The sequence below is a fragment of the Anolis carolinensis genome, unplaced genomic scaffold (assembly GCF_035594765.1).
Source record: "Anolis carolinensis isolate JA03-04 unplaced genomic scaffold, rAnoCar3.1.pri scaffold_30, whole genome shotgun sequence".
NCBI classification, from domain to species: domain Eukaryota; kingdom Metazoa; phylum Chordata; class Lepidosauria; order Squamata; family Dactyloidae; genus Anolis; species Anolis carolinensis.
Genome location: NW_026943839.1, coordinates 90,910 through 114,283, shown reverse-complemented (window position 1 = coordinate 114,283; position 23,374 = coordinate 90,910). Strand labels below are relative to the sequence as shown.

The 23,374-nt window shown below is 45.9% G+C and overlaps 1 protein-coding gene across 1 annotated transcript in view; it reads right to left on the bottom strand.

Annotated features, from left to right (window-relative positions):
• Nucleotides 1-1,697: 1,697 nt before the first annotated feature.
• Nucleotides 1,698-23,374, bottom strand: part of tgm5 (transglutaminase 5) — a 23,122-nt gene continuing 1,445 nt past the window's right edge. The window contains exons 2-11 of the mRNA XM_062966800.1: nucleotides 22,657-22,908; nucleotides 22,459-22,577; nucleotides 14,586-14,714; nucleotides 13,585-13,901; nucleotides 10,866-10,969; nucleotides 10,523-10,762; nucleotides 4,797-5,213; nucleotides 3,784-3,944; nucleotides 2,052-2,185; nucleotides 1,698-1,968 (exon numbers count right to left, since the gene is read on the bottom strand). Of these exons, the coding sequence (XP_062822870.1) occupies nucleotides 1,785-1,968; nucleotides 2,052-2,185; nucleotides 3,784-3,944; nucleotides 4,797-5,213; nucleotides 10,523-10,762; nucleotides 10,866-10,969; nucleotides 13,585-13,901; nucleotides 14,586-14,714; nucleotides 22,459-22,577; nucleotides 22,657-22,908 (2,057 nt within the window). The 3' untranslated portion in view covers nucleotides 1,698-1,784. The remainder of the gene's footprint in view (nucleotides 1,969-2,051; nucleotides 2,186-3,783; nucleotides 3,945-4,796; nucleotides 5,214-10,522; nucleotides 10,763-10,865; nucleotides 10,970-13,584; nucleotides 13,902-14,585; nucleotides 14,715-22,458; nucleotides 22,578-22,656; nucleotides 22,909-23,374) is intronic.

Genomic DNA, 23,374 nt, shown 5'->3' with positions numbered 1-23,374 from the left:
CATTATTCTATCCCAGTAATTATTTCATATTAAAGAAGAATCTCACTTATCCAACATTCGCTTATACAATGTTCTGGATTATCCAACGCAGTCTGCCTTTTCATAATCAATGCTTTTGTAGTCAGTGTTTTAAATTCATTGTGATATTTTAGTGGTAAATTTGTAAATACAGTACAGTAGAGTCTCACTTATCCAACATAAACGGGCCGGCAGAACGTTGGATAAGCGAATATGTTGGATAATGAGGAATTAAGGAAAAGCCTATTAAACATCAAATTAAGTTATGATTTTACAAATTAAGCACCAAAACATCATGTTAGACAACAAATTTGTCAGAAAAAGTAGTTCAGTACACAGTAATGCTATATAGTAATTACTGTATTTATGAATTTAGCACCAAAATATCACGATATATTGAAAGCATTGACTACAAAAATGCATTGGATAATCCAGAACGTTGGATAAGCGAGTGTTGGATAAGTGAGACTCTACTGTAAATACTACATAGCATTACTGCGCATGGAACTACTTTTTCTGTCAAATTTGTTGTATAATATGATGTTTTGGTGCTTAATTTGTATAACGATTACCTAATTTGATGTTTAATTGGCTTTTCCTGAATCCCTTCTTATTATCCAACATATTCACTTATCCTGTCGGCCTGTTTATGTTGGATAAGTGAGAGTCTACTGTATATTGATAATCTTATATTCTCTGCTTAGAACTGGATTATATGAGGCCCCTTCTTCACAGCTGTATAAAATGCACACTGAAGTGGATTATATGGCAGTGTGGAGTCAAGATAATCCAGTGCAAAGCAGATAATATAAGATTATAAATGGGTTATCTAGCTGTGTGGAAGGGCCTTGAGTCTACACTGCCATATAATCCAGTGCAAATTAGATAATCTGTGGAAGAAGTCTAAGTGAGGCCTAAATCTGCCTGTCCCCTAACTGAAACCTGGCTGTCCCTTGGTTGCTAGGCAACCAAGTGGGCAGAGATTAGCCCTCTAAACTGGCAGCAATTGGATAAAAAATTATTGCTCTCCCTCTAATTAGGACTTTATTTTTCTTTTCTTTTTGTTGTATCAACCTTGAGGCGTGGATGATGGGTTGTGTTGTCAAATTTTGAGGTTCGGGGGCCTGTACTTTTGTTGTTTTGTGAATTGCCGTGATGCCATCACTCTTTTATATATATAGATATGTATACACAATATATTATATTATTACCATAGCACAATATTAGTAAATAAATGAACAATACAATATTCAAAAATGAAAACAATTGTAACCAAGATAAACCTATCAGGATTTCAATGGGAAGTGTGGGCCTGCTTCTGGCCAATGAGATAGTCAAGTTAAGTAGGATGGTTGTTGTTGTTGTGCCTTCAAGTCATTTCAGACTTTGGGCGAGCCTAAGTCTAAAACTGAGAGCGGGGGGCAGGTAATTGACCTTAGTTTGGGGACGCCTGTTCTAATGTATTTGGACGTTTGGCTTTTAGGGACTTAACTTTTTGAATTTTAATCCTTTTTTCATGATTTGCTTGCTTTTCATTTATCCAGCTTCGATTACACTCTGCTTTTAATAAACTCTTACATTGAGTTATCCAGACAGTGTGTGGTTTGTTGTTGAAAAGAGGCTTCAGGGCCCGAGTGCAACACTTAGCAGGGAAAGGAATGAGGACCCGAGGCAGAAGGTGAAGGGGTTTGCAAAGGCCTTTATTAACCGCAATGCTGCTCCTTCTCTTCCTTCTCCTTCTGCTTGTGCTTCTCTTTGTGGGTCCCTCAGGGGCCCCTGCGGACCCTCCACCCGGTGGGTGGGGCGGGGGCTACCTGGAGGCGCTTGTGGCCCTTGATGGGGGCAAACTGGCTCCCGGTGAGGCTCACGTGGAGCTGCCGTGGCCCGGCCTTGAAGGGCGTCAGGTGGAAGGTCACGCTGGTCTCTGCCCGTGGTGCCAAGCAGCCCAGCCTGGGGAGAGAGGAGAAGGGACGAGGCGTGTCAGTCACAGAGCAGATGGACAGCGGGACCCCCATCCCTTGCCCATCACTCACTCGATCTGCATCTGGCCCTTGAGCAGCCCACTCCCCTCCACCGTCAGCAGGCAGCGGCCCACCGCCTCCGACAGCGGGTTGCAGAAGGCCACTTGCAGCGGGAAGGACTGGTTCAGCACCGCCGGAGACAGCGCCTGCAAAACGGGGCAAGAGAAAGGGTCAAGCTGAGGAGGGGACCGAAGGGCCAAAGGCCAAGCCCCCTCTGAATCATAGAATAATAGAGGGGTTGTTGTGTGTCTTTCAGGCTCTATGGCCATGTTCCAGAAGCATTCTCTCCTGACGTTTCGCCCACATCAATGGCAGGCATCCTCAGAGGTATATATCTCATATATCTCACATGCCTGCTATAGATGTGGGTGAAACATCAGGAGAGAATACTTCTGGAACATGGCCATAGAGCCCAAAAAGCACACAACAACCCTGTGATTCCAGCCATGAAAGCCTTCGATAACACATAGAATACCATATATACTCGAGTATAAGCCGACCTGAATATAAGCCGAGGCACCTAATTTTACCACACAAAAAAACTGGAGAAACATTGACTCTAGTATAAGCCGAGGGTGGTAAATTTCAGAAATAAAAATAGATACCAATAAAATTACATTAATTGAGGCATCAGTAGGTTCAATGTTTTTGAATATTTACATCAAGCTCAAATTTAAGATAAGACTCCAATTCTGATCAAATCATTATTCTCATCTTCTTCAATGTAAATGTGCTTATGTATCCTTTTAATAAGAATAGAGTATAATAATAATAATAATATCTCAGCCGGCATTTGGAAACAATAGACATTGACAAAATCACCATCTGCCAACTGCAAAAGGCCACCCTACTGGGATCTGCACACATCATCAGAAAATACATCACACAGTCCTAGACACTTGGGAAGTGTTCGACTTGTGGTTTTGCGAAACGAAATCCAGCATATCTATCTTGTTTGCTGTGCCATACAATGTCGTTGTGTTGATAATAATAATAATAATAAATACAGGAAAATAATACAAGTAATAATAAATACAGGAAAATAATAAATGCAATAATAATAATAAGATCAGAGTGAAATAATAAATGTAATAATAATAATAATAATAATAATAATAATAAAATAGAGTAAAATAAATGTAATAGTAGCAACAATAATAGAGAAAAATAATTAATGTAATAATAAGATCAGAGTGAAATAATAAATGTATTAATAATAATAATAATAATAAAATAGAGTAAAATAAATGTAATAGTAGCAACAATAATAGAGAAAAATAATAAATGTAACAATACCAATAATAATAGAGAAAAATAATAAATGTACTATATATTCTCAAGTATAAGCTGATCCAAATATAAACCAACCAGGACCCTCACTCGGTATAAGCCTTAAAAAAAGGGCTGAAAAATTAGGCTTATACTCGAGTATCTACAGTAATTATTTTACAAATCTCTTTTAAAAGTACACATGAAAGGTTGTTGCCATATTGTGTCCCCAGAGAATTTTCGGTATGTTCTCCTATCTCTTAGGGTTTTCGCCTTGATTTTACTAGTAAAACTGACCAACTGTGTCATGAAGTGATGCACGTCCAGAAATACTGAGTGACCAACATGAAGTGTGTGTGTGTTTGTGTGTGTGTGGAAAGCTCTGCTCTGGAGGTTTTGAAACCAAGGCTGGAGGGCCATCTGTGGGGAGGGCTTGAGTGTTGCCTGGGATGGCATTACGGGGAGGGGTCTCTACCTTGACGCGGAGGGCGGAGGTGGCGACGGTGACGGTCTTCTCGGCCAGGGCCTTGTGCCACGAGGAGCCCTCTTCGGCCACCGCTGTGACGTGCAGCTGCCGCCCGTCGGCCAGGACGGGGCCGTAGCGCTCGAAGGGGATGCGCCAGGACAGCTCCTTCTCTGCAGAGAGACCGCGGGCGAGGGGGAAGGGTCAAGGTCACCCCGGGCCCCTTCCCTTGACCTTCCCTGGGGCCCAGGTGGCAGTGGCCGGGACAGAAGGGTCAGTTCACGATGTCAGGGCTAGGGCAGGGCAAGGCCATCCCTACCCCGCTCCAGACCCTCGCCAAGGCCGAGGTGGTGAAGACGGACGGGCCAGTCAAGGGTCAGGGTCAGGGCCAGGGCCAAGGTCATGCCCCTTCTTCTCCAAAGCCGAAATGGCGATGGGTTTGTATATGTGGAAGGGCCAGTCAAGGGTCAGGGCCAGAGCAAGGTGTTGGGCTTCATCCCTGAACTGCACCCGTCTCTTGTGTCATCAAGTCTCCAGTCCTCAATGAGTAGCTAGGCTCCAGACAGGGCTAAGCGGAGGGATTCCTTTCCCCCACATTCCTATGCATGTGTTCACAGGGCCAGTGCAAGGGTCAAGGACAGGGTCAAGGACAGGGTCAAGGTCATCCCCCTTCTCCTGACCTTCTCCAAGGCTGAGGTGGTGGTGATAGGGACAGAAGGACAGGGTCAAGGGCTACTGCTAGTGCAAGGGTCAAGGACATGGCCAAGGACAGGGTCAAGGTCATCCCCTTTCTCCTGACCTCCTCCAAGGCCAAGGTGGTGGTGGTGGTGGGGATGGAAGGACTGGGGCAAGGACTACGGCCAGTTCAAGGGTCAAGGTCAAGGACAGGGTCAAGGTCATCCCCCCTTCTCCTGACCTTCTCCAAGGCTGAGGTGGTGGTGGTAGGGACAAAAGGATTGGATCAAGGGCTACGGCCAGCGCAAGGGTCAAGGGCAGAGCCAAGGCCACCCCCCAATAAGCCTGACCTTCTTTGGGGCCCAGGGTGAGGTGGCGTCTCTGGAGGGCGCAGGCGGCTCCGGGGCGCCCGTTGTGTCTCAGCGGCTGTGCGGCCAGGCTGATGGTGACCTCCTTCCAGGCGGAGTCGCGGTTGCTGACCATCAGCTTCAGCTCCACGTCTTGCCCGACCTGTGGGCTGTGGGCCAGGCGCAGGTGCAGGGCGGTGGCGGCCTTGGGGGCGGAGGGGGCGGGCAGGGCCTCTGGGCGGGGGGGCGGGCCCCGGGACAAGCTCCTCGCCCTCCGCTCGTGGGGGGCCCTGCGGGGGGGCCGGCCAGGATGGGCACCCTCGTCCCCTCTCGCCTCCTTGTCCTCCTTTTTCTTCTTGTCTTCCAGGTGCCGCTTCCGCAGGAGGGCCTTCTCGAAGACGGAGCGCTCCTCCTTGGAGCCTGCAGGGAGGAAGAAGAAAGGAAGGAAGGAAGGAAGGAAGGAAGGAAGGAAGGAAGGAAGGGAGGGAGGGAGGGAGGGAGTGAGTGAGTGTTGGGAATCATCCTGAACTACTCAAGTCAAAATGTAGTCAGATAGATGGATAGAGTTAGATTGAGGGAATCCTTTCCCCGTTTCCAAAGCATGCCTAGACAGGTTTCACCATTGTTTCCTGCTTCCCGTCCTATTTAGGTCAACCCATCCTTTGATGCTTTAGAAATGTGATCTCTCCTAGGGCTTTGACGTAACTTCCCCCAATTTGGCCTTTTGGAATGTTTATGGCCCTAGAGAAGAAGCGACCCATGAGGCTTGGTCGCCATTCCAGTTTCCTGCTTTGTTCCAGAGAGGACGCACCTCTGTCCTCCACTAGCCAAGATGTAGCTATCTAGAGCTTTATTATTTTAATCCATCTATGTATATTAGAACAGGATAGATTAGATAGTTAGGTCCAAACCTTTTCTATCCATCAATGGATATCTTTTTACCTCAATAAATGCTTTTTAACTTTAAAGCTAATTTTGCATCCCTTTGCCTTCCTGAAGACACAGAGGCCTTCCAAACTCACACTGCATAAGTCTCACCGCTGCAATTTTTACTCTGCTATTTTAATGGGAATTTACCTCATAAAGAGGGTGATTAGAGCTTAACGGCCCATCCATTCCCAACAGGAAGGAAAACCCTGAAGCCACAGCCACCCCTTTCTGTGGAGCTTCATCCCTGGGCTGCACGAGTCTCTTGTGTCATCAGGTTTCCAGTCCTCAATGAGTAGCTAGGCTACAGACAGGGCTAAGCTGAGGGATTCCTTTGCATCACACATACGTTTCTGCTGGTTAAGGAGCTTACTCCTTATTGCTGTGTGAAATTGCTGTGTTTTTAATTGATGTATTATTGTTGTATTAAGTTTCGTATGATGTTTTGCACCTTTGGGCCGGGCTGTGGCGCAGGCTGGTGAGCAGCCTGCTGCAATAAATCACTCTGACCATGAGGTCATGAGTTCGAGGCCGGCCCATAGCGGGGTGAACACCCGTCAATTAAAAAATAAAATATAGCTCCTGCTCGTTGCTGACCTAGCAACCCAAAAGATAGTTGCATCTATCAAGTAGGAAATAAGGTATCACTTATAAAGTGGGGAGGCAAATTTAACTAATTTACAACGTTGGAATGAGGAAGTGCCGTCACAGTGGATGATGAAGCAGCTGCTCCCCCCTGTGGCCAGAATCAAACATCCCCTCAGGAGAAGGTTAAATTGCCTCTGCGTCTGTCTCTGTCTCGGTTCTATGTGTATATGGGCATCAAATGTTTGCCCTATATGTATATAATGTGATCCACCCTGAGTCCCCTTCGGGGTGAGAAAGAAGGGCAGAATATAAATACTGCAAATAAATAAAATAAATAAATTTGGAAACCGCCCTGAGTCCCTCTAGGGCAGGGGTCCCCAAACTTTTTAAACAAGGGGCCAGTTCACTGTCCCTCAGAACTTGGAGGGCCAGACTATAGTTTGTTTTTTTTAAAAAAAAAAAACTATGAACAAATACCTATGCACACTGCACATATCTTATTTTGAGGTAAAAAGCACAGCAAAGCACCCCTGATAGATGGCCACCCTGCCTCAATGTTAATAATAACAATAATAAAATAATGAAGAGGGTTGGAAGAAACCCCTTTGGGACATTTAGTCCAACCCTCTTCTGCCATAACAACAACAACAACAACAACAACAACAACAACAACAACGAGTTCCGGTTATCTGTAGCCTCTGCCTCCCTCTCCTCCGCACCTCCTCCTGGGGCAGCCAGTGGAAAGGAGCTCGGCGAGAGCTCAATAGAGGGAGAATGACATTTCTTTCCCTCTTCCTCCACTAAGAGATGATTAGAAATATGCTCCCGGTTTCTAAGCCATGCCATTGGCAATACACTCAGCAGTAGCAATATACTCCGGATTTTATGCCAGGACTCCTGGCTTTAGCAAAGGGAAGAAACGCTCTCCCTTCACTAAGGCTTGCAGTCCTGGGATAAATCCTGAGCATATGGCTAATCAGCAGTAGCAATATACTCCGGATTTTATGCCAGGACTCCTGGCTTTAGCAAAGGGAAGAAACGCTCTCCCTTCACTAAGGCTTGCAGTCCTGGGATAAATCCTGAGCATATGGCTAATCAGCAGTAGCAATATACTCCGGATTTTATGCCAGGACTCCTGGCTTTAGCAAAGGGAAGAAACGCTCTCCCTTCACTAAGGCTTGCAGTCCTGGGATAAATCCTGAGCATATGGCTAAACAGCGTATTGCAAAACCCCTTAATAATTAAAAATTAATTGAATAATAATTAAAATACCTTTTGAGTGGCATAAAGGCAGAAAGGCAAGGCTCCTCCAAGATTTGTACAGGGAGAGGAAGAAGCCAGAAGAGGCTCAAAGACTCCTGCAGCAAAGTGGCGGGAATGGAGGAAAGGCAAGGCTCCTCCAAGACTCGTGTGGGGAGCAGGGGAAGCCAGGAGAGGCTCAAAGTCTCCTGCAGCAGAAAAGTGGCGGGAAAGGCAAGGCTCCAAGGCTTGTGCAGGGAGAGGGGGAAGCCAGGGAAGTTGCGTATAGCAGAAAAATGGCGGGAAAGGCAGAAACGCAAGGCTCCAAGGCTTGTGCAAGGAGTGGACAAGACAGGAAAGGCTGTAAAGCAGCGCGGGCCGGACTGATGGCCCCGGGGGGCCGCATGTGGCCCGCGGGCCGTAGTTTGGGGACCCCTGCTCTAGGGAGATAGAGCCGTATATAAATAAAGTTTTTTTAAATTATTATTATTATTAGTAGTAGTAGTATTAGTATTAGTATTAAAATACCAGAATCAAGACAGTAAATAAGTAACTACACTCAGAAAACAGGGGGACTCCAAGCAGCAAGGGCCAAACAGAGGATGCCTCCAGGCAACAGAAGCCAGGTGACCTCTATGCAGAGACCCTCACTGATTGACTTTGCAGTTTCATGGCTACTTAATGCCATTCAAGCTTCCTAACTGCAACGTCCACACTTGCTTCAAAGAGACAAGGGTTCTTTCTCCCACCCTGGACATTATTCCACAGGGTATATACACACCCCACTTCCTTCACTGCCAAAAGAAGCTCTGAAGGTGCCATTAGCCACAGATGGAGGTGAAACATCAGGAGAGAATGCTGCTGGGACATATTGGCCATACAGCTTGAAAAACTCACAACAACCCAGCGATTCCAGCCATGGAAACCTTCGGCAATACAATGGAGAGGTTGCTGAAGACTTTCTTGGCAGGGATCACTGGGTTGTTGTGTGTTGGGTGTACCAGAAGCATTCTCTCCTGACATTTCGCCTGCACCTGTGGCTGGCATCCTCAGAGGTTTTGAGGCAAGTGAAGTGTGTGTGTGTGTGTGTGTAGTTTGTAATTTTTGGTTTTGGGTTTTTTTCCTGTGATTTGGACCTAATTTTATAGGTTTTTTTTATGGAAATACATAGATTAGGTGACTATGTCTTTTGTGGTCAAATTTGGTGTGATTTGGTCCAGTGGTTTTGTTGGTTACTCCACAGGAATTATGCACATTACATTTTTATATATATAGACTAGCTGTGCCCAGCCACGTGTTGCTGTGGCAAAGTCTGGTGGTATGGGAAATAAAGTATTGAGAAATTGGTGGTAGTTAAGGTAAAGGGTAAAGGTTTTCTCCTGACATTAAGTCCAGTTGTGTCCGACTGCACACTGAAGTGGATTATATGGCAGTGTGAAGATAATCCAGTTCAAAGGAGATAATATAAGATTATAAATGGGTTATACAGCTGTGTGGAAGGGCTTTGAGTCTACAATGCCATATAATCCAGTTCAAATCTGATAATCTGTATTTTATAGGCAGTGTGGAATAGGCCTAAGTGAGGCCTAACTCTGCCTGTCCCCGGGGCTGAGTGGGTTGCTAGGAGACCAAGTGGGCGGAGCTTAGCCTTCTAACTGGCAGCAATTGGATAAAAACAATTATTCCTCTCCCTCTAATTAGGACTTTATTTTTCTTTTCTTTTTTGTTGTATGAACATAGAGGCATGGATGAGGGGTTGTGCTGCCAAGTATAGTGTTTCTGGGATGTGTAGTTTGTTTTTTTTTTGTCCTAGGCCGAAACTTCATTACTCTTTTATATATATAGACTAGCTGTGCCCAGCCACGCGTTGCTGTGGCGAAGTATAGTGGTATGCGAAATAAAGTATTGAGGAATTTGTGGTAGTTAAGGTAAAGGGTAAAGGTTTTCCCCTGACATTAAGTTCATTATAAATGGGTAATATAGCTGTGTGGAAGGGCCTTGAGTCTACACTGCCATATAATCCAGTTCAAATCAGATAACCTGTATTTTATAGGCAGTGTGGAAAGGTTAGGGTTAGGGTTAGGGCCTAAGTGAGGCCTAACTCTGCTTGTCCCCGGGGCTGAGTGGGTTGCTAGGAGACCAAGTGGGCAGAGCTTAGCCTTCTAACTGGCAGCAATTGGATAAAAACAATTATTCCTCTCCCTCTAATTAGGACTTTATTTTTCTTTTCTTTTTTGTTGTATGAACGTCGAGGCATGGATGAGGGGTTGTGCTGCCAAGTGTAGTCATAGAATCATAGAATAGTAGAGTTGGAAGAGACCACATGGGCCATCTAGTCCAACCCCCTGCTAAGAAGCAGGAAATCGCATTCAAAGTGTTTCTGGGATGTGTAGTTTTGTTGTTTTGTCCTAGGCCGAAATTTCGTTACCCTTTTATATATATAGATAGATATACACACTCCACTTGACTGTATGGAAAATTGGCCATACAGCCCGAAAAACTGACCGCCACCCAGTGACCTTTTAAGGCAGGCATGGGCAAACTTGGGCCCTCGCTCCGGGTGTTTAAGACTCCAACTCCCACCATTCCTAACAGCCTCAGGCCCCTTCCTTTTGCCCCTCCGCCGCTTAAGCGGCGGAGGGGCAAAAGGAAAGGGCCTGAGGCTGTTAGGAATGGTGGGAGTTGCAGTCCAAAACACCATGGTTTACACCAGGAAATATAATCTGATAATGGGACACACTTTACAAATGTCTATGGGAGTTGCAGTCCAAAACACCATGGTTTACACCAGGAAATATAATCCGATAATGGGACACACTTTACAAATGTCTATGGGAGTTGCAGTCCAAAACTGCTTAAGCGGCGGAGGGGCAAAAGGAAAGGGCCTGAGGCTGTTCGGAATGGTGGGAGTTGGAGTCCAAAATATCCAGAGGGAGGGCCGAAGTTGGCCCAGGCATGTTTGAATGGCAGCTGACCTTCCTTGGGCTTGTAGCTGTTGGTGATGTCCTCGTCGGTGTCGGCGCCCAGGGCCTTGGTGCAGATGCGGAGCCCCACGGCGTCGTGGTCACACTGGATGCACTCCCGGTGCATCCCGTGCAGCATCCAGACCACGCGGTCCGCGTTGACCATGGAGAAGACGAAGGGCGTGTCGAAGGGAAGGCCCAGCTCGCCCTCCCGTACTGCCCGCACTGAAGCTGGACCACAGCAGAATAGCCCTGGGGAGGGGGACAAGAGCAGGGATGGGGGGAACGAGACCATGGCCACGAGGGGAGAAGGGAGGGAGCAGCACCCCACCACAGACACCACTGCAGTGCTCACCTCGGCTGCGCTCCTGCGGGGTGGAGTCCACCACCTGCCATCCCCCGTAGCCAGGAGGGAGGTCCTTCCGCGCCATCCAGCACTCGTTCCACACGTGGAAGTTCCTGGGGAGGAAAGGAGGGAGGAAGAAAGGAAGGAAAAGAAAGGAGGAAGGAAAGAAGGAAGGAAGGAAGGAAGGAAGGAAGGAGCAAAACAAAGAAGGAGAGAAGGAAGGGAGGGAGGGAGGAAGGAAGGAAGGAAGGGGTGAGAGAAGGAAGGAAGGAAGGAAGGAAGGAAGGAAGGAAGGGGTGAGAGAAGGAAGGAAGGAAGGAAGGAAGGAAGGGGTGAGAGAAGGAAGGAAGGAAGGAAGGAAGGAAGGGGTGAGAGAAGGAAGGAAGGAAGGAAGGAAGGAAGGGGTGAGAGAAGGAAGGAAGGAAGGAAGGAAGGAAGGGGTGAGAGAAGGAAGGAAGGAAGGAAGGAAGGAAGGGGTGAGAGAAGGAAGGAAGGAAGGAAGGAAGGAAGGGGTGAGAGAAGGAAGGAAGGAAGGAAGGAAGGAAGGAAGGAAGGGGTGAGAGAAGGAAGGAAGGAAGGAAGGAAGGAAGGGGTGAGAGAAGGAAGGAAGGAAGGAAGGAAGGAAGGGGTGAGAGAAGGAAGGAAGGAAGGAAGGAAGGAAGGGGTGAGAGAAGGAAGGAAGGAAGGAAGGAAGGAAGGAAGGAAGGGGTGAGAGAAGGAAGGAAGGAAGGAAGGAAGGAAGGAAGGAAGGAAGGAAGGAAGGAGCAAAACAAAGAAGGAGAGAAGGAAGGGAGGGAGGGAGGGAGGGAGGAAGGGAGGGAGGGAGGGAGGGAGGGAGGGAGGGAGGGAGGGAGGAAGGAAGGAAGGAAGGGGTGAGAGAAGGAAGGAAGGAAGGAAGGAAGGAAGGAAGGGGTGAGAGAAGGAAGGAAGGAAGGAAGGAAGGAAGGAAGGAAGGAGCAAAAGAAAGAAGGAGAGAAGGAAGGGAGGGAGGGAGGGAGGGAGGGAGGGAGGGAGGGAGGAAGGAAGGAAGGAAGGAAGGAAGGGGTGAGAGAAGGAAGGAAGGAAGGAAGGAAGGAGCAAAAGAAAGAAGGAGAGAAGGAAGGAAGGGAGGGAGGGAGGGAGGGAGGGAGGGAGGGAGGGAGGGAGGAAGGAAGAAAGGAAGGAAGGGGTGAGAGAAGGAAGGAAGGAAGGAAGGAAGGAAGGAAGGGGTGAGAGAAGGAAGGAAGGAAGGAAGGAAGGAAGGAAGGAAGGAAGGAGCAAAAGAAAGAAGGAGAGAAGGAAGGGAGGGAGGGAGGGAGGGAGGGAGGGAGGGAGGGAGGGAGGAAGGAAGGAAGGAAGGAAGGAAGGAAGGAAGGAAGGAAGGAAGGGGTGAGAGAAGGAAGGAAGGAAGGAAGGAAGGAGCAAAAGAAAGAAGGAGAGAAGGAAGGAAGGGAGGGAGGGAGGGAGGGAGGGAGGGAGGGAGGGAGGAAGGAAGGAAGGAAGGAAGGGAGGAAGGATAGAAGGAAGGAGGACAATGATGGAACAGGAAGGAAGAAAAAGGAAGGATGGAGTAAAAGAAAGGAAGAAAGGGGAGGGAGGGAAGGAGGAAGGAGAGAAGGAGAAAAGAAGGGAAGGGAAGAAAGGAAGGAAGGAAGAAAAAGAAAGGAGGAAGGAAAGAAGGAAAGAAGAATGGAGGAAGATGAAAGAACAGGAAGGAAGAACAAGGAAGGATGGAGTCAAAGAAAGGAAGGGATGAAAGAATGAAGGAAGGAAGGAAGGAAGGAAAAAGGGAGGGAAGGAAGGAAGGAAAAGAAAGGAGGAAGGAAAGAAGGAAGGAGGAACAGGAAGGAAGAAAAAGGAAGCACCGAGTCAAAGGAAGGAAGAAAAGGATGGAAGGGATGAGAGAAGGAAGGAAGGAAGGGACGAAGGAAGGAAGGAAGGAAGGAAGAAGGAAAAGGAAGGAAAGAGAGAAGAAAGGAATGAAAAGGAAGGGAGGAAGGATGAAAAAGAAAGAAAGAAGGAAGAAAGGAGGAAGGAAAGAAGGAAAGAAGAATGGAGGAAAATGAAGGAACAGGAAGGAAGAAAAAGTAAGGACAGAGTCAAAGAAAGGAAAAAATCGAAGGAAGGGATGAGAGAAGGAAGGAAGGAAGAAAAGGATGGATGGATGGATGGATGGAGAAGGAGGAGGAGGAGGAGGAGGAGGAAAGGAAGGAAGGAAGGAAGGAAGGAAAGAAACAAGGGAGGAAAAGGAAGGCAGGAAGGAAGAAAAAGAAAGGAAGAAGGAAAGAAGGAAGAAAGAGAAGGAAAAAAGAAGGAAGGAGAGAAAGAAGGAAGGATAAAGAAAAAGGAAGAAGGAGGGAGAGGAACAAGGAAGGATGAAAAAGAAAAGAAGGAAGGAAAGAAGGAGGGAAGGGAGGGAGGGAGGACGGACCCGCAGTGAAGGGTCAGGGTGGGCGAGGGCCAGGGGGGTCCGTTGGAAGGGAAAGTAGCTGTGTCATCTTTAATAGGGAGGCTGGACCCTAGCATTGGAAGGGATACCCAAAGGCCATCCAGCCCAACCTCCTTCTACCAAACTATCCTGACATATGGCTATTCCTCCAGCCTCTGAGCAGGGGAATGTAACTGGAGGGGACACCAAAGGGCCATGTAGTCCTACCAACTTCTGCCACCAAGAAAGAAGCCACTGGAGCCCCCTCCTCCTCCCATGGGGTTGGTTCCCTGGGAAGAGCGTCCCCACTCCCTCCCTCACCAGATGCAGTCGGTGTCCCTGCTCTCCATCAGTCGGCCCTTCTCGTCGTAGCAGACGTCGATGACCAGGTTGCCGTCCTTCTCGTGGCCGGACTCGAAGTTGGTCACCACGCGGGTGGGCACCCCCAGGCAGCGCATGACCGTGCAGAGGACTCCGGCGAAGACCCAGCACTGCCCGTAGCGGACGGGCCGGCCCCCGGCGCGCGCCCACTCGCGGAGGATGGCCACGCTCCCGCTCCAGGCCGAGGGCCGCGTGCCCTGCGTGTAGTCCTCGCTCCAGTTGCCCAGCACCACCCCGCCATCATCGTCGCTGTTGATCTGCGAGGGAGGGAGAGAGAAAGGGGGGCAGAACCAGAGCCGGCCCTAGGTAATTTCGAAGCGTAAGCAAACAGTATTTCTGGTGCCGCCCCCCTCGCCCCCAAACCAGTCACTCGCCGCTTCTCTCCTTGTCCAGCCCCCAGCCTCCTTCCTCGCTGCAAGGAAGGGGTTTCCCTCTCCAAAGCACCAGGCTCCTTGCTTGCAAGAAGGAAGGGGGTCGGTGCTTTGAATCATAAAATCATAGAATAGTAGAGTTGGAAGAGACCTCATGGGCCATCCAGTCCAACCCCCCCCGCTAAGAAGCAGGAAATCGCATTCAAAGCACCCCCGACAGATGGCCATCCAGCCTCTGCTTAAAAGCCTCCAAGGAAGGAGCCTCCACCACGGCCCGGGGGAGAGAGTTCCACTGTCGAACAGCCCTCACAGTGAGGAAGTTCTTCCTGATGTTCAGGTGGAATCTTTGGGGAGGAGAGAAGCAGCATTTCCCTCCTTCTTTTTGCAGCTGGAGTCTGGGTGCCTGAATGAGCCTCAACTGCGCCCCCCAGATGATGGCGCCTTTGGCAAACCGCCTACTTCGCCTAACGGTTGAACCGCCCCTGGGGAGAACATAGGGGTGGGTGGAAGACGCTTCCAAGCCCCCTTCCTCCCCCTCCCAGTTGCCCACCCACGCACCCACCCACTCACCATGGCGCTGAGGACGCGGCTGACATAGACGGCGGAGCGTCGGAAGGCGGCGTCCTCGGCCGGGTCGCGCAGGGAGTTGAGGCTCCGGTCCAGGACTTTCAAGCAGATGCCCAGGATGCCCTCCTCGAACTGCAACACCAAGTTCACCCATGACTTCCTTTGCTTTGCTTCAACAAACATTAGCTGAATACATTACTATGATATAATCCCAGACATATCCCAGTATGTTTCCTAGAGTATTATTATTATATTATTAGTATTAATATAATATAATACATTTTATTATTATGTTATATTTTATTAGTATATATTATTATATTATTAATAATAATATAATTATGTTATAGTTCATTATACAATATAATATTTAGATTATAATATTCTATACTTATTATATTATTAATAATAATGCTTTTTATTTTTATATTATATTATATTATTCTATACTTATAATAGTAATAATAATAATAATAATGTGACTTCCTTTGCTGCCTTGCCTTGTTCAACAAACAATAGGTGATACATTACTATAATAGACATATCCCAGTATGTTTCCTAGAGTATTATTATATTATTAGTATTAATATAATAATATAATATATTTTATTATTATGTTAAATTTTATTAGTATATATTATTATATTAATAATAATAATATAATTATGTTATATTCTATTATACAATATAATATATTATTATTTTATTATATTATGCTATACTTCTTTGTTTCCTACATTAATAATATTGTATTATTATATTAATATTAATATTATAATATAATATAATATTATGTTATATTTTATTAGTATATATTATTATATTAATAATAATAATATGTTATATTTTATTATACAATATAATATTTTATTATTATATTATATTATTCTATACCTCTTTGTTTCCTAGATTATTTTTATTACATTATTATATCATTATATTTTATCATTATATACTTATTATTATTATTATTATTATTAAGATTTTATTTCATTATGTCTTCTTTTGCTGCCTTGCCTTGTTCAACAAACACTAGCTGACCATCTTCCAAAGGATTTGAAATGATGTCGTGTCCAACTGCATCACTATTGGACATCCCATAACCCATTGGAAATAACTGCACCATAACCTTATTGAAAAGGTAAAAATGATGTCACACATCCGTTTGGCAGATGGGAATCTCCAAGACCACCTTTTGAAAACCAGTAGTCATATTATATTATATTATATTATATTATATTATATTATATTATATTATATTATATATAACATATATCATATTGCCATCCCCTCGAGGGTAGTTGTAGTAGTAGTAATACATTACTGTTATCCTAATCCTAGACATATCCCAGTATGTATCCTAGAGTATTATTAATTAAGTTAATGAATTAGAATAATAGAATCATAGAATCCTAGAGTTGGAAGAGACCGGGCCATCCAGTCCCACCCCATCCTACCAAGAAGCAGGAAAATCACTTTCAAAACATCCCCAACAGATGGCCATCCAGCCTCTGCTTCAAAGCCTCCAAAGAAGGAGCCTCCACCACACTCCGGGGCAGAGAGTTCCACTGCTGAACGGCCCTCTCTCACAATCAGAAAGTTCTTCCTCATGTAGCTTGCTCCCTCCTCCCTATGACTTGCCCTCATGTATTTGTACATGGCTATCATGTCTCCTCTCAACCTTCCCTTCTGCAGGCTAAACATGCCCAGCTCTTTAAGCCTCTCCTCATAAAGTTTGTGACATTCACACTTGCCTCCAACAGACAAGAGTTCTTTCTCCCACGCTGGACCTTACACAGATATATACTGACTACAAAATGGAGTCCTGAGTCTGAACATGCTCAGTACAATCACATGTCTATAACCCCACCTAATAGAAGACTTGCCTAGTTTCCAACACACCTCACAACCTCTGAGGATGCCTGCCGTAGATGTGGGCGAAACTTCAGGAGAGAATACTTCTGGAATATGGCCATACAGCCCAGAAAACTCACAGCAACCCAGTTATTCTAGCCATGATAGCTTCGACAAAACAGTTTCAGTTTTACTTACAATTTTATTTTTATATTTTTGGTTTCGGTTACAAATGCTGTTACAAATTCACATGCATATCTCAGTTAATATATATCAAACTTTTCTTTCATAATAAATTGTATGTATTTGTGCATATATACTACAACCCTTCAGGTGATGCCAGGTGTGGTCTCAGCCAGACAGAGCCAGAACTTCCTCCATAAAAATAATATTTCTCTATTTATAAACCACCCTATCTCCCCGAGGGGACTCCATCGGCTAGCAGACATCCTACCCCACTCAATTTTACTCAGAGTTCCTATTTTCTGTACTACAAAGTTCACACTGGAAGTAACATTTGCTGGCTTCTGTGTTGTTATTTCTCTGATTTTCTGGAAGAGCAAACCAGGAGAACATATAGGTTGATGATCAGCCTTGTCATAACCTACGGAATATAGGGCCCTATATATTGGGCCCATAACCTTTATAAGGCGACCCTGGTTTGTTTGTTTTGTTTTCATGTCAGGAGCAACTTGAGAAACTGCAAGTTGCTTCTGGTGTGAGAGAATTGGCTGTCTGCAAGGACATTGCCCAGGATACATTGCCCAGATGTCTTAATGTTTTTACCATCCTTGTAGGAGGCTTCTCTCATGTCCATGCATGGAGCTGGAGCTGACAGAGGGAGCTCATCTGTGCTCTCCCTGGGTTGGGTTCGAACCTGGCAGCCTTCAGGTCAGCAGCCCAACCTTCAAGTCACAAGCCTTGTGCCAGCAGGACTGCTGACCAACAGGTTGGAGGTTCGATTCTAGAGAGAGCAGATGAGCTCCCTTTGTCAGCTCCAGCTCCACATGTATGGACATGAGAGAAGCCTCCCACAAGGATGGTAAAAACATCAAAACATCTTGGCAATGTCCCCTGGGCAACGTCCTTGCAGACGGTCAATTCTCTCACACCAGAAGTGACTTGCAGTTTCTCAAGTCACTCCTGACATGAAACAAAAACCTATTGGGAAATATCAGATATTAAACCTGTTAGAATTTGAATTCCTTTAAAGAAAATGAAGGTGTAAGCACTGCCTCCTAATAAAAATACACAGCAGAGTGGGCAGACAAGTAGGGAGAACTTAGGACCCTTCCACACATCCAGACCCAAACTCAGGCCCCTTCTGTACTGCCATATAATCCAGATCATCAAGGCAAGGGGTCCCCAAACTAAGGCCCGGGGGCCAGATGCGGCCCTCCAAGGACATTGACCTTGCCCCTGTCCTGGTCTTGGGAGCTCTCTTTGCTTACTAATGGCCTTATGAGATCGTCTAGATGGTCTTTAAAGGTCACTTTCCTTACCTATTGTCCTATGAGACCATCTAGATAGCTTTTGGAGGTCACTTTCCTTACCTATGGTCCTATGAGACCATCTAGATGGCCTTTAAGTGTCCCTTTCCTTACCTATGGTTTTAGGAGATTGTCTAGATGGCCTTTGGGGGCCCCTTTCCTTACCTATGGTCTTATGAAACCATCTAGATGGCCTTTGAGGGTCCCTTTCCTTATCTATGGTCTTCTGATGGCCTGATGAGATCATCTAGATGCCCTTTGAGGGCCCCTTTCCTTACCGATGGTCTTATGAGACCATCTAGATAGTCTTTGGAGGTCTCTTTGCTTACCTATGGTCTTATGAGATCTTCTAGACCAGGGGCGCCCAAACTAAGGCCTGTGGGCCGGATGCGGCCGTCCAAGGTCATTGACCTGGCCTCTTAGAGTTGACCTAAGTCTGAAATGACTTGAAGGCACACAACAACAACAACAATCCTAATTTTTTACTATTTCATCCTAGTCCGCCCCCCCCCCCCCCAACAGTCTCAGGGACTGTGAATCGGCCCTTCGCTTAAAAAGTTTGAGGAGCCCTGATCAAGGCAATGCCCTTCCACACAGTCATGGCAGAAAATCCCATGGGAATTTCCAGACAGGAAACCATCAGGGCCAGCTAACACCTCCCGACAAAGGATTCCCCTGGGCAGGAGGTAGCCAGGCTCTGAAGCTGCAAGGTCATTCACACCTGCCTCAAACAGACGAGTTCTTTCTCCCAGTCCAGACATTCCAGGGATATGTAAACCCCTCTGAGCAGGGTGATCTGAGTCCACACTGCCATCTATTCCAGTTCAAAGCAGAAAAGGTGGGATTTTATCCAGTTGTTTGGAAGAGATTGAGCCCCAGAGAGAGAGGGAGGGCAGACTGCCCCACATTGACTCCCAGGCGCGCCCCAATTCCCTTCCGGCGCTGCCTCCTGCCTTTATGCAAATACATGCAAATGCATGCAAATATATGCAGATGTATGCGTGCGCGCCCTTTCCCGCCGGCTCAGCCGCATAATTTTGGGGGGCGCCTCCCCAAAGAACGCCCGGCATTAGGCATGGAGGAATCCGGACAAAAATGGGGCACAAACCCCGCCCGCCCGACCGCCCGCCAGGCCTCCCTGCTCTCCTTCCTTCCTTCCTTCCTTCCTTCCTTCCTTCCTTCCTTCCTTCTTAATTGGGGGGCATTGAGTTCTATTCTAATGTTTACATATTGTCGGCTTTAACATGAACATATGAACTCTAGGTTGCTGTGAGTCTTCCCTGCTGTCTGGCCATGTTTCCAGAAGCATTCTCTCCTGACGTTTCGCCCACATCTGTGGCAGGCATCCTCAGAGGTTGTGAGGTATATATTAGCAAACTAGGCAAGTGGGGTTGATATATCTGTGGAAGGTCCAAGATGGAGGAAAGAACTCTTGTCTGCTGGAGGACAGTGTGAATAACTCTTATTATTCTATGTGTTATCGAAGGCTTTCATGGCTGGAATCACAGGGTTGTTGTGTGCTTTTTGGGTTGTCTGGCCATGTTCCAGAAGCATTCTCTCCTGACGTTTCGCCCACATCTATGGCAGGCATCTTCAGAGGTTGTGAGTTATATGAGATATATACCTCTGAGGATGCCTGCCATAGATGTGGGCGAAAAGTCAGGAGAGAATGCTTCTGGAACATGGCCATACAGCCCGAAAAAGACACAACAACCCCGAAAGTGTGAATGTCGGCACTGAAAAGCCTTGCAGCTTCAAAGCCAACACTCTGAAAACAGGGGAAATCCAGACAGGAAACTATCGGGGCCAGCTAACACCTCCCAACAAAGGATTCCCCCTGGTAGGAAGCAGGCAGGCTTTGAATGGCCTTGCAGCTTCAAAGCCAACATTCTGAAAACAGAAGAAGTTCAGACAGGAAACAGTCAGGGCCAGCTAACACCTCCCAACAAAGGATTCCCCCTGGCAGGAAGCAGTCAGGCTCTGAAGGTGCAAGGCCATTCATACCTGCCTCCAACAGACAAGAGTTCTTTCTTTCTCCCACCTTGGATATCATTCCACAAATATATAAACCCCACTTGCCTAGTTTCCAACAGACCTCACAACCTCTGAAGATGCCTGCCATGGATGTGGGTGAAACATCAGGAGAGAATGCTTCTGGAACATGGCCATACAGCCCGAAAAAGACACAACAACCCCGAAAGTGTGAATGTCGCAATTGATTGGCATTGAATAGCCTTGCAGCTTCAAAGCCAATACTCTGAAAACAGGGGAATTCCAGACAGGAAACCATCAGGGCCAGCTAACACCTCCCAACAAAGGATTCCCGCTGGGAGGAAGCAGCCAGGCTTTGAAGCTGTAAGACCGATCACACCTGCCTCCAACAAATGAGAGTTCTTTCTCCCACAGATATATCAACCCCACTTGCCTAGTTTCCGACAGATCTCACAACCTCTGAGCATGCCTGCCACAGATGTGGGTGAAATGTCAGCAAAAAATGCTTCTGGAACATGGCCAGACAGCCCAGAAAACTCACAATAACCCAGTGATTCTGGCCATGAAAGCCTTCGACAACACATTGAACATGTGTACTGTTTGCACACAAAAAATGCTTTTTGATTTGGGGGGACAGGTGTTGCCAGGCTCCTACTGGTCTGGCATCGCATTAATTCTGTCTTAATGTAGACATGCTGTGGGTGTGAAATTTTAAATTGAATTAAAAAGAAAGTGAGATAATAACTATGATAGTTATTATGTTAATAATAATATAATTACATGACATAGTATTATTATTACATTATCACCACCATCATCATTATCATTATAATAGTTTGGAAGAACATTATGTTCCTGATTTGAAAGTGTTATGTCCTGTTTAATTGTGTGGTCATTACTTTGGAAGTAGTGGCTCGACTCCTGCCACAAAACTAGGTTGAATCAGTTGAGAGTCCATGATGAGATAGTCATTGAAAAACTATTGCAAAATGTGCGGACACCATCAGGGCCAGCTAATCACCTCCCAACAAAGGATTCCCCCAGGCAGGAAGCAACCAGACTTTGAGGCTGCAAGGCTTTTCAATGCTATTCAAGCTGCCCAATTGCAACATTCATACCTGCCTCAAACAGACAAGAGTTCGTTCAGATATATCAACCCCATTTGCCTAGTTTCCAACAGACCTCACAATCTCTGAGGATGCCTGCCATTGATGTGGGCGAAACATCAGGAGAGAATGCTGCTTCTGGAAAATGGCTAGACAGCCCGGAAAACTCACAGCAACCCAACGATAATGATGATTATGATGATTATAGTACTAAAACTGCATAGTGATGATGATCATTATTATTATCACCATCACCATTATCATTATAATCATTTGAAATAGCCCTTAAATAATAATACCTTATATTTATTTATATCATTATTATGCAAATACCATATTTATATAATAATATTATATTATATTATGATGATAATAATAATATAAAAGTAACACTATGTAACCAAATGACCTATTCCTGGTTTGAAAGTGTTATTTCCTGGTTAATTATGCAGTCCTTACTTTGAAAGGAGTTGTTATACTCCAGAAACTTTGTTTTTTTGTTGAAATATCTTGAAATACAGTAGAGTCTCACTTATCCAACTCTCGCTTATCCAACGTTCTGGATTATCCAGCGCATTTTTGTAGTCAATGTTTTCAGTGCATTGTGATATTTTGGTGCTAAATTCAGTAGTTCAGTAAATACAGTAGTTACTACATAGCATTAATGTGTATTGAACTACTTTTTCTGTCAAATTTGTTGTATAACATGATGTTTTGGTGCTTAATTTGTAAAATCATAACCTATTTTGATGTTTAATAAGCTTTTTCTTAATCTCTCCTTATTATCCAACATATTTGCTTATCCAAGCTTCTGCCAGCCCGTTTAGCTTGGATAAGTGAGCCTCTACTGTACCTTATATTTATTTATATTTTATTATGTAAATAACATATATTTATATAATAATATTCTATTATATGATGATGATAATAATAATATAAAAGTAACACTATGTAACCAAATGACCTATTCCTGGTTTGAAAGTGTTACTTCCTGGTTAATTATGCAGTCCTTACTTTGAAAGGAGTTGTTATACTCCAGAAACTTCGTTTTTTCTTGAAATATGTTGAAATAGTTAGGAATCTATGAGATATTCATTGACAAAACTAGAGCAGCATGTGCTTCTGGCTGTCCCAACTCCATCTTTTTTTAATGATAGAACCCATTAGGAAATGACATTTATTACCCAGGAATAAAAAATAGTGTTAGATAGTGTAACATAGTGTAATGGCGATAATAATAGTAATAATACTGCAAAAGGCCACCCTACTGGGATCTGCATGCATCATCCGAAAATACATCACACAGTCCTAGACACTTGGGAAGGGTTCGACTTGTGGTTTTGTGATACGAAATCCAGCATATCTATCTTGTTTGCTGTGAGATAATAAAATAATGGTACTAATAAAATTAATTCATGATGATGGGTTACTTACCTGCCCGAAGTGCCAGGGCGTGGGGTCGAGCCAGTTCTTGTTCCCTTGGTAGATGATGCCCTCCTCCTCCAGGATGAACTCCCTCCGCTGCTCCTCATTGGCCAGGTAGACCTCGTCCTCTAAACAGCAGGTAAACATAGAAGGTCACTGAGGGGTCCTTGACCCTCCCTGACCCCACTGCCCACCCCCTCCACTCACCTGGGCACCAGGCGTTGAAGAGGACCACAAAGTCGCCCAACCTGTAGGAGGAAGACCCTCCCTCGGCGTCCAGGCGGATCTTGAGTGAGTATCGCCCCACGGGGGCTTCCGCGGGGGCCGAGACCGAGATCTCCGTGGAGTGGGGTCCCGCGCTGTGCAGGAAGGCCCCACGCCACACGCGGCGGGGGTCCCGCTGCCCCAGGCCCACCAGGAAGACCGCCCGCGTGCCACACTCTGGGTCCGGAGAGGGGCCTGGAAACACGGACAGATGGAGATCACGAGAAAGCTCATTATTATTATTATTATTATTATTATTTACTTATTTATTCCCCACTTTATCTCCCCTACAAGAGAGAGACCCTTCTTCCACACAGAAGAGCACCCCTTCCTTCTCTCTTCCCTTCCCAAACTCTTTTTCCTAACTTCAAAATAAGAGGATAGAACAGGCCTGGGCAAACTTCGCCCCTCCTTCCAGCTGTTTCGGACTTCAACTCCCACAATTCCTAACAGCCTACCGGGATAGAAGACACAGAAGTGAAAAAGAGTAAGGGGCTGTGAAACGAAATCAGAGCGCTATATGGACCTCCTGTTGTAGTTCAGCCTTTGATCGTGCCTCCACCTGAGCCAGTGGGGATTCTGGACCTGTTGGCCAACCTGATGGTGTGGGGATTCTAGACCCACAGATCAACTGGAGAGTGAACAAGAGATTTTTAGTTCT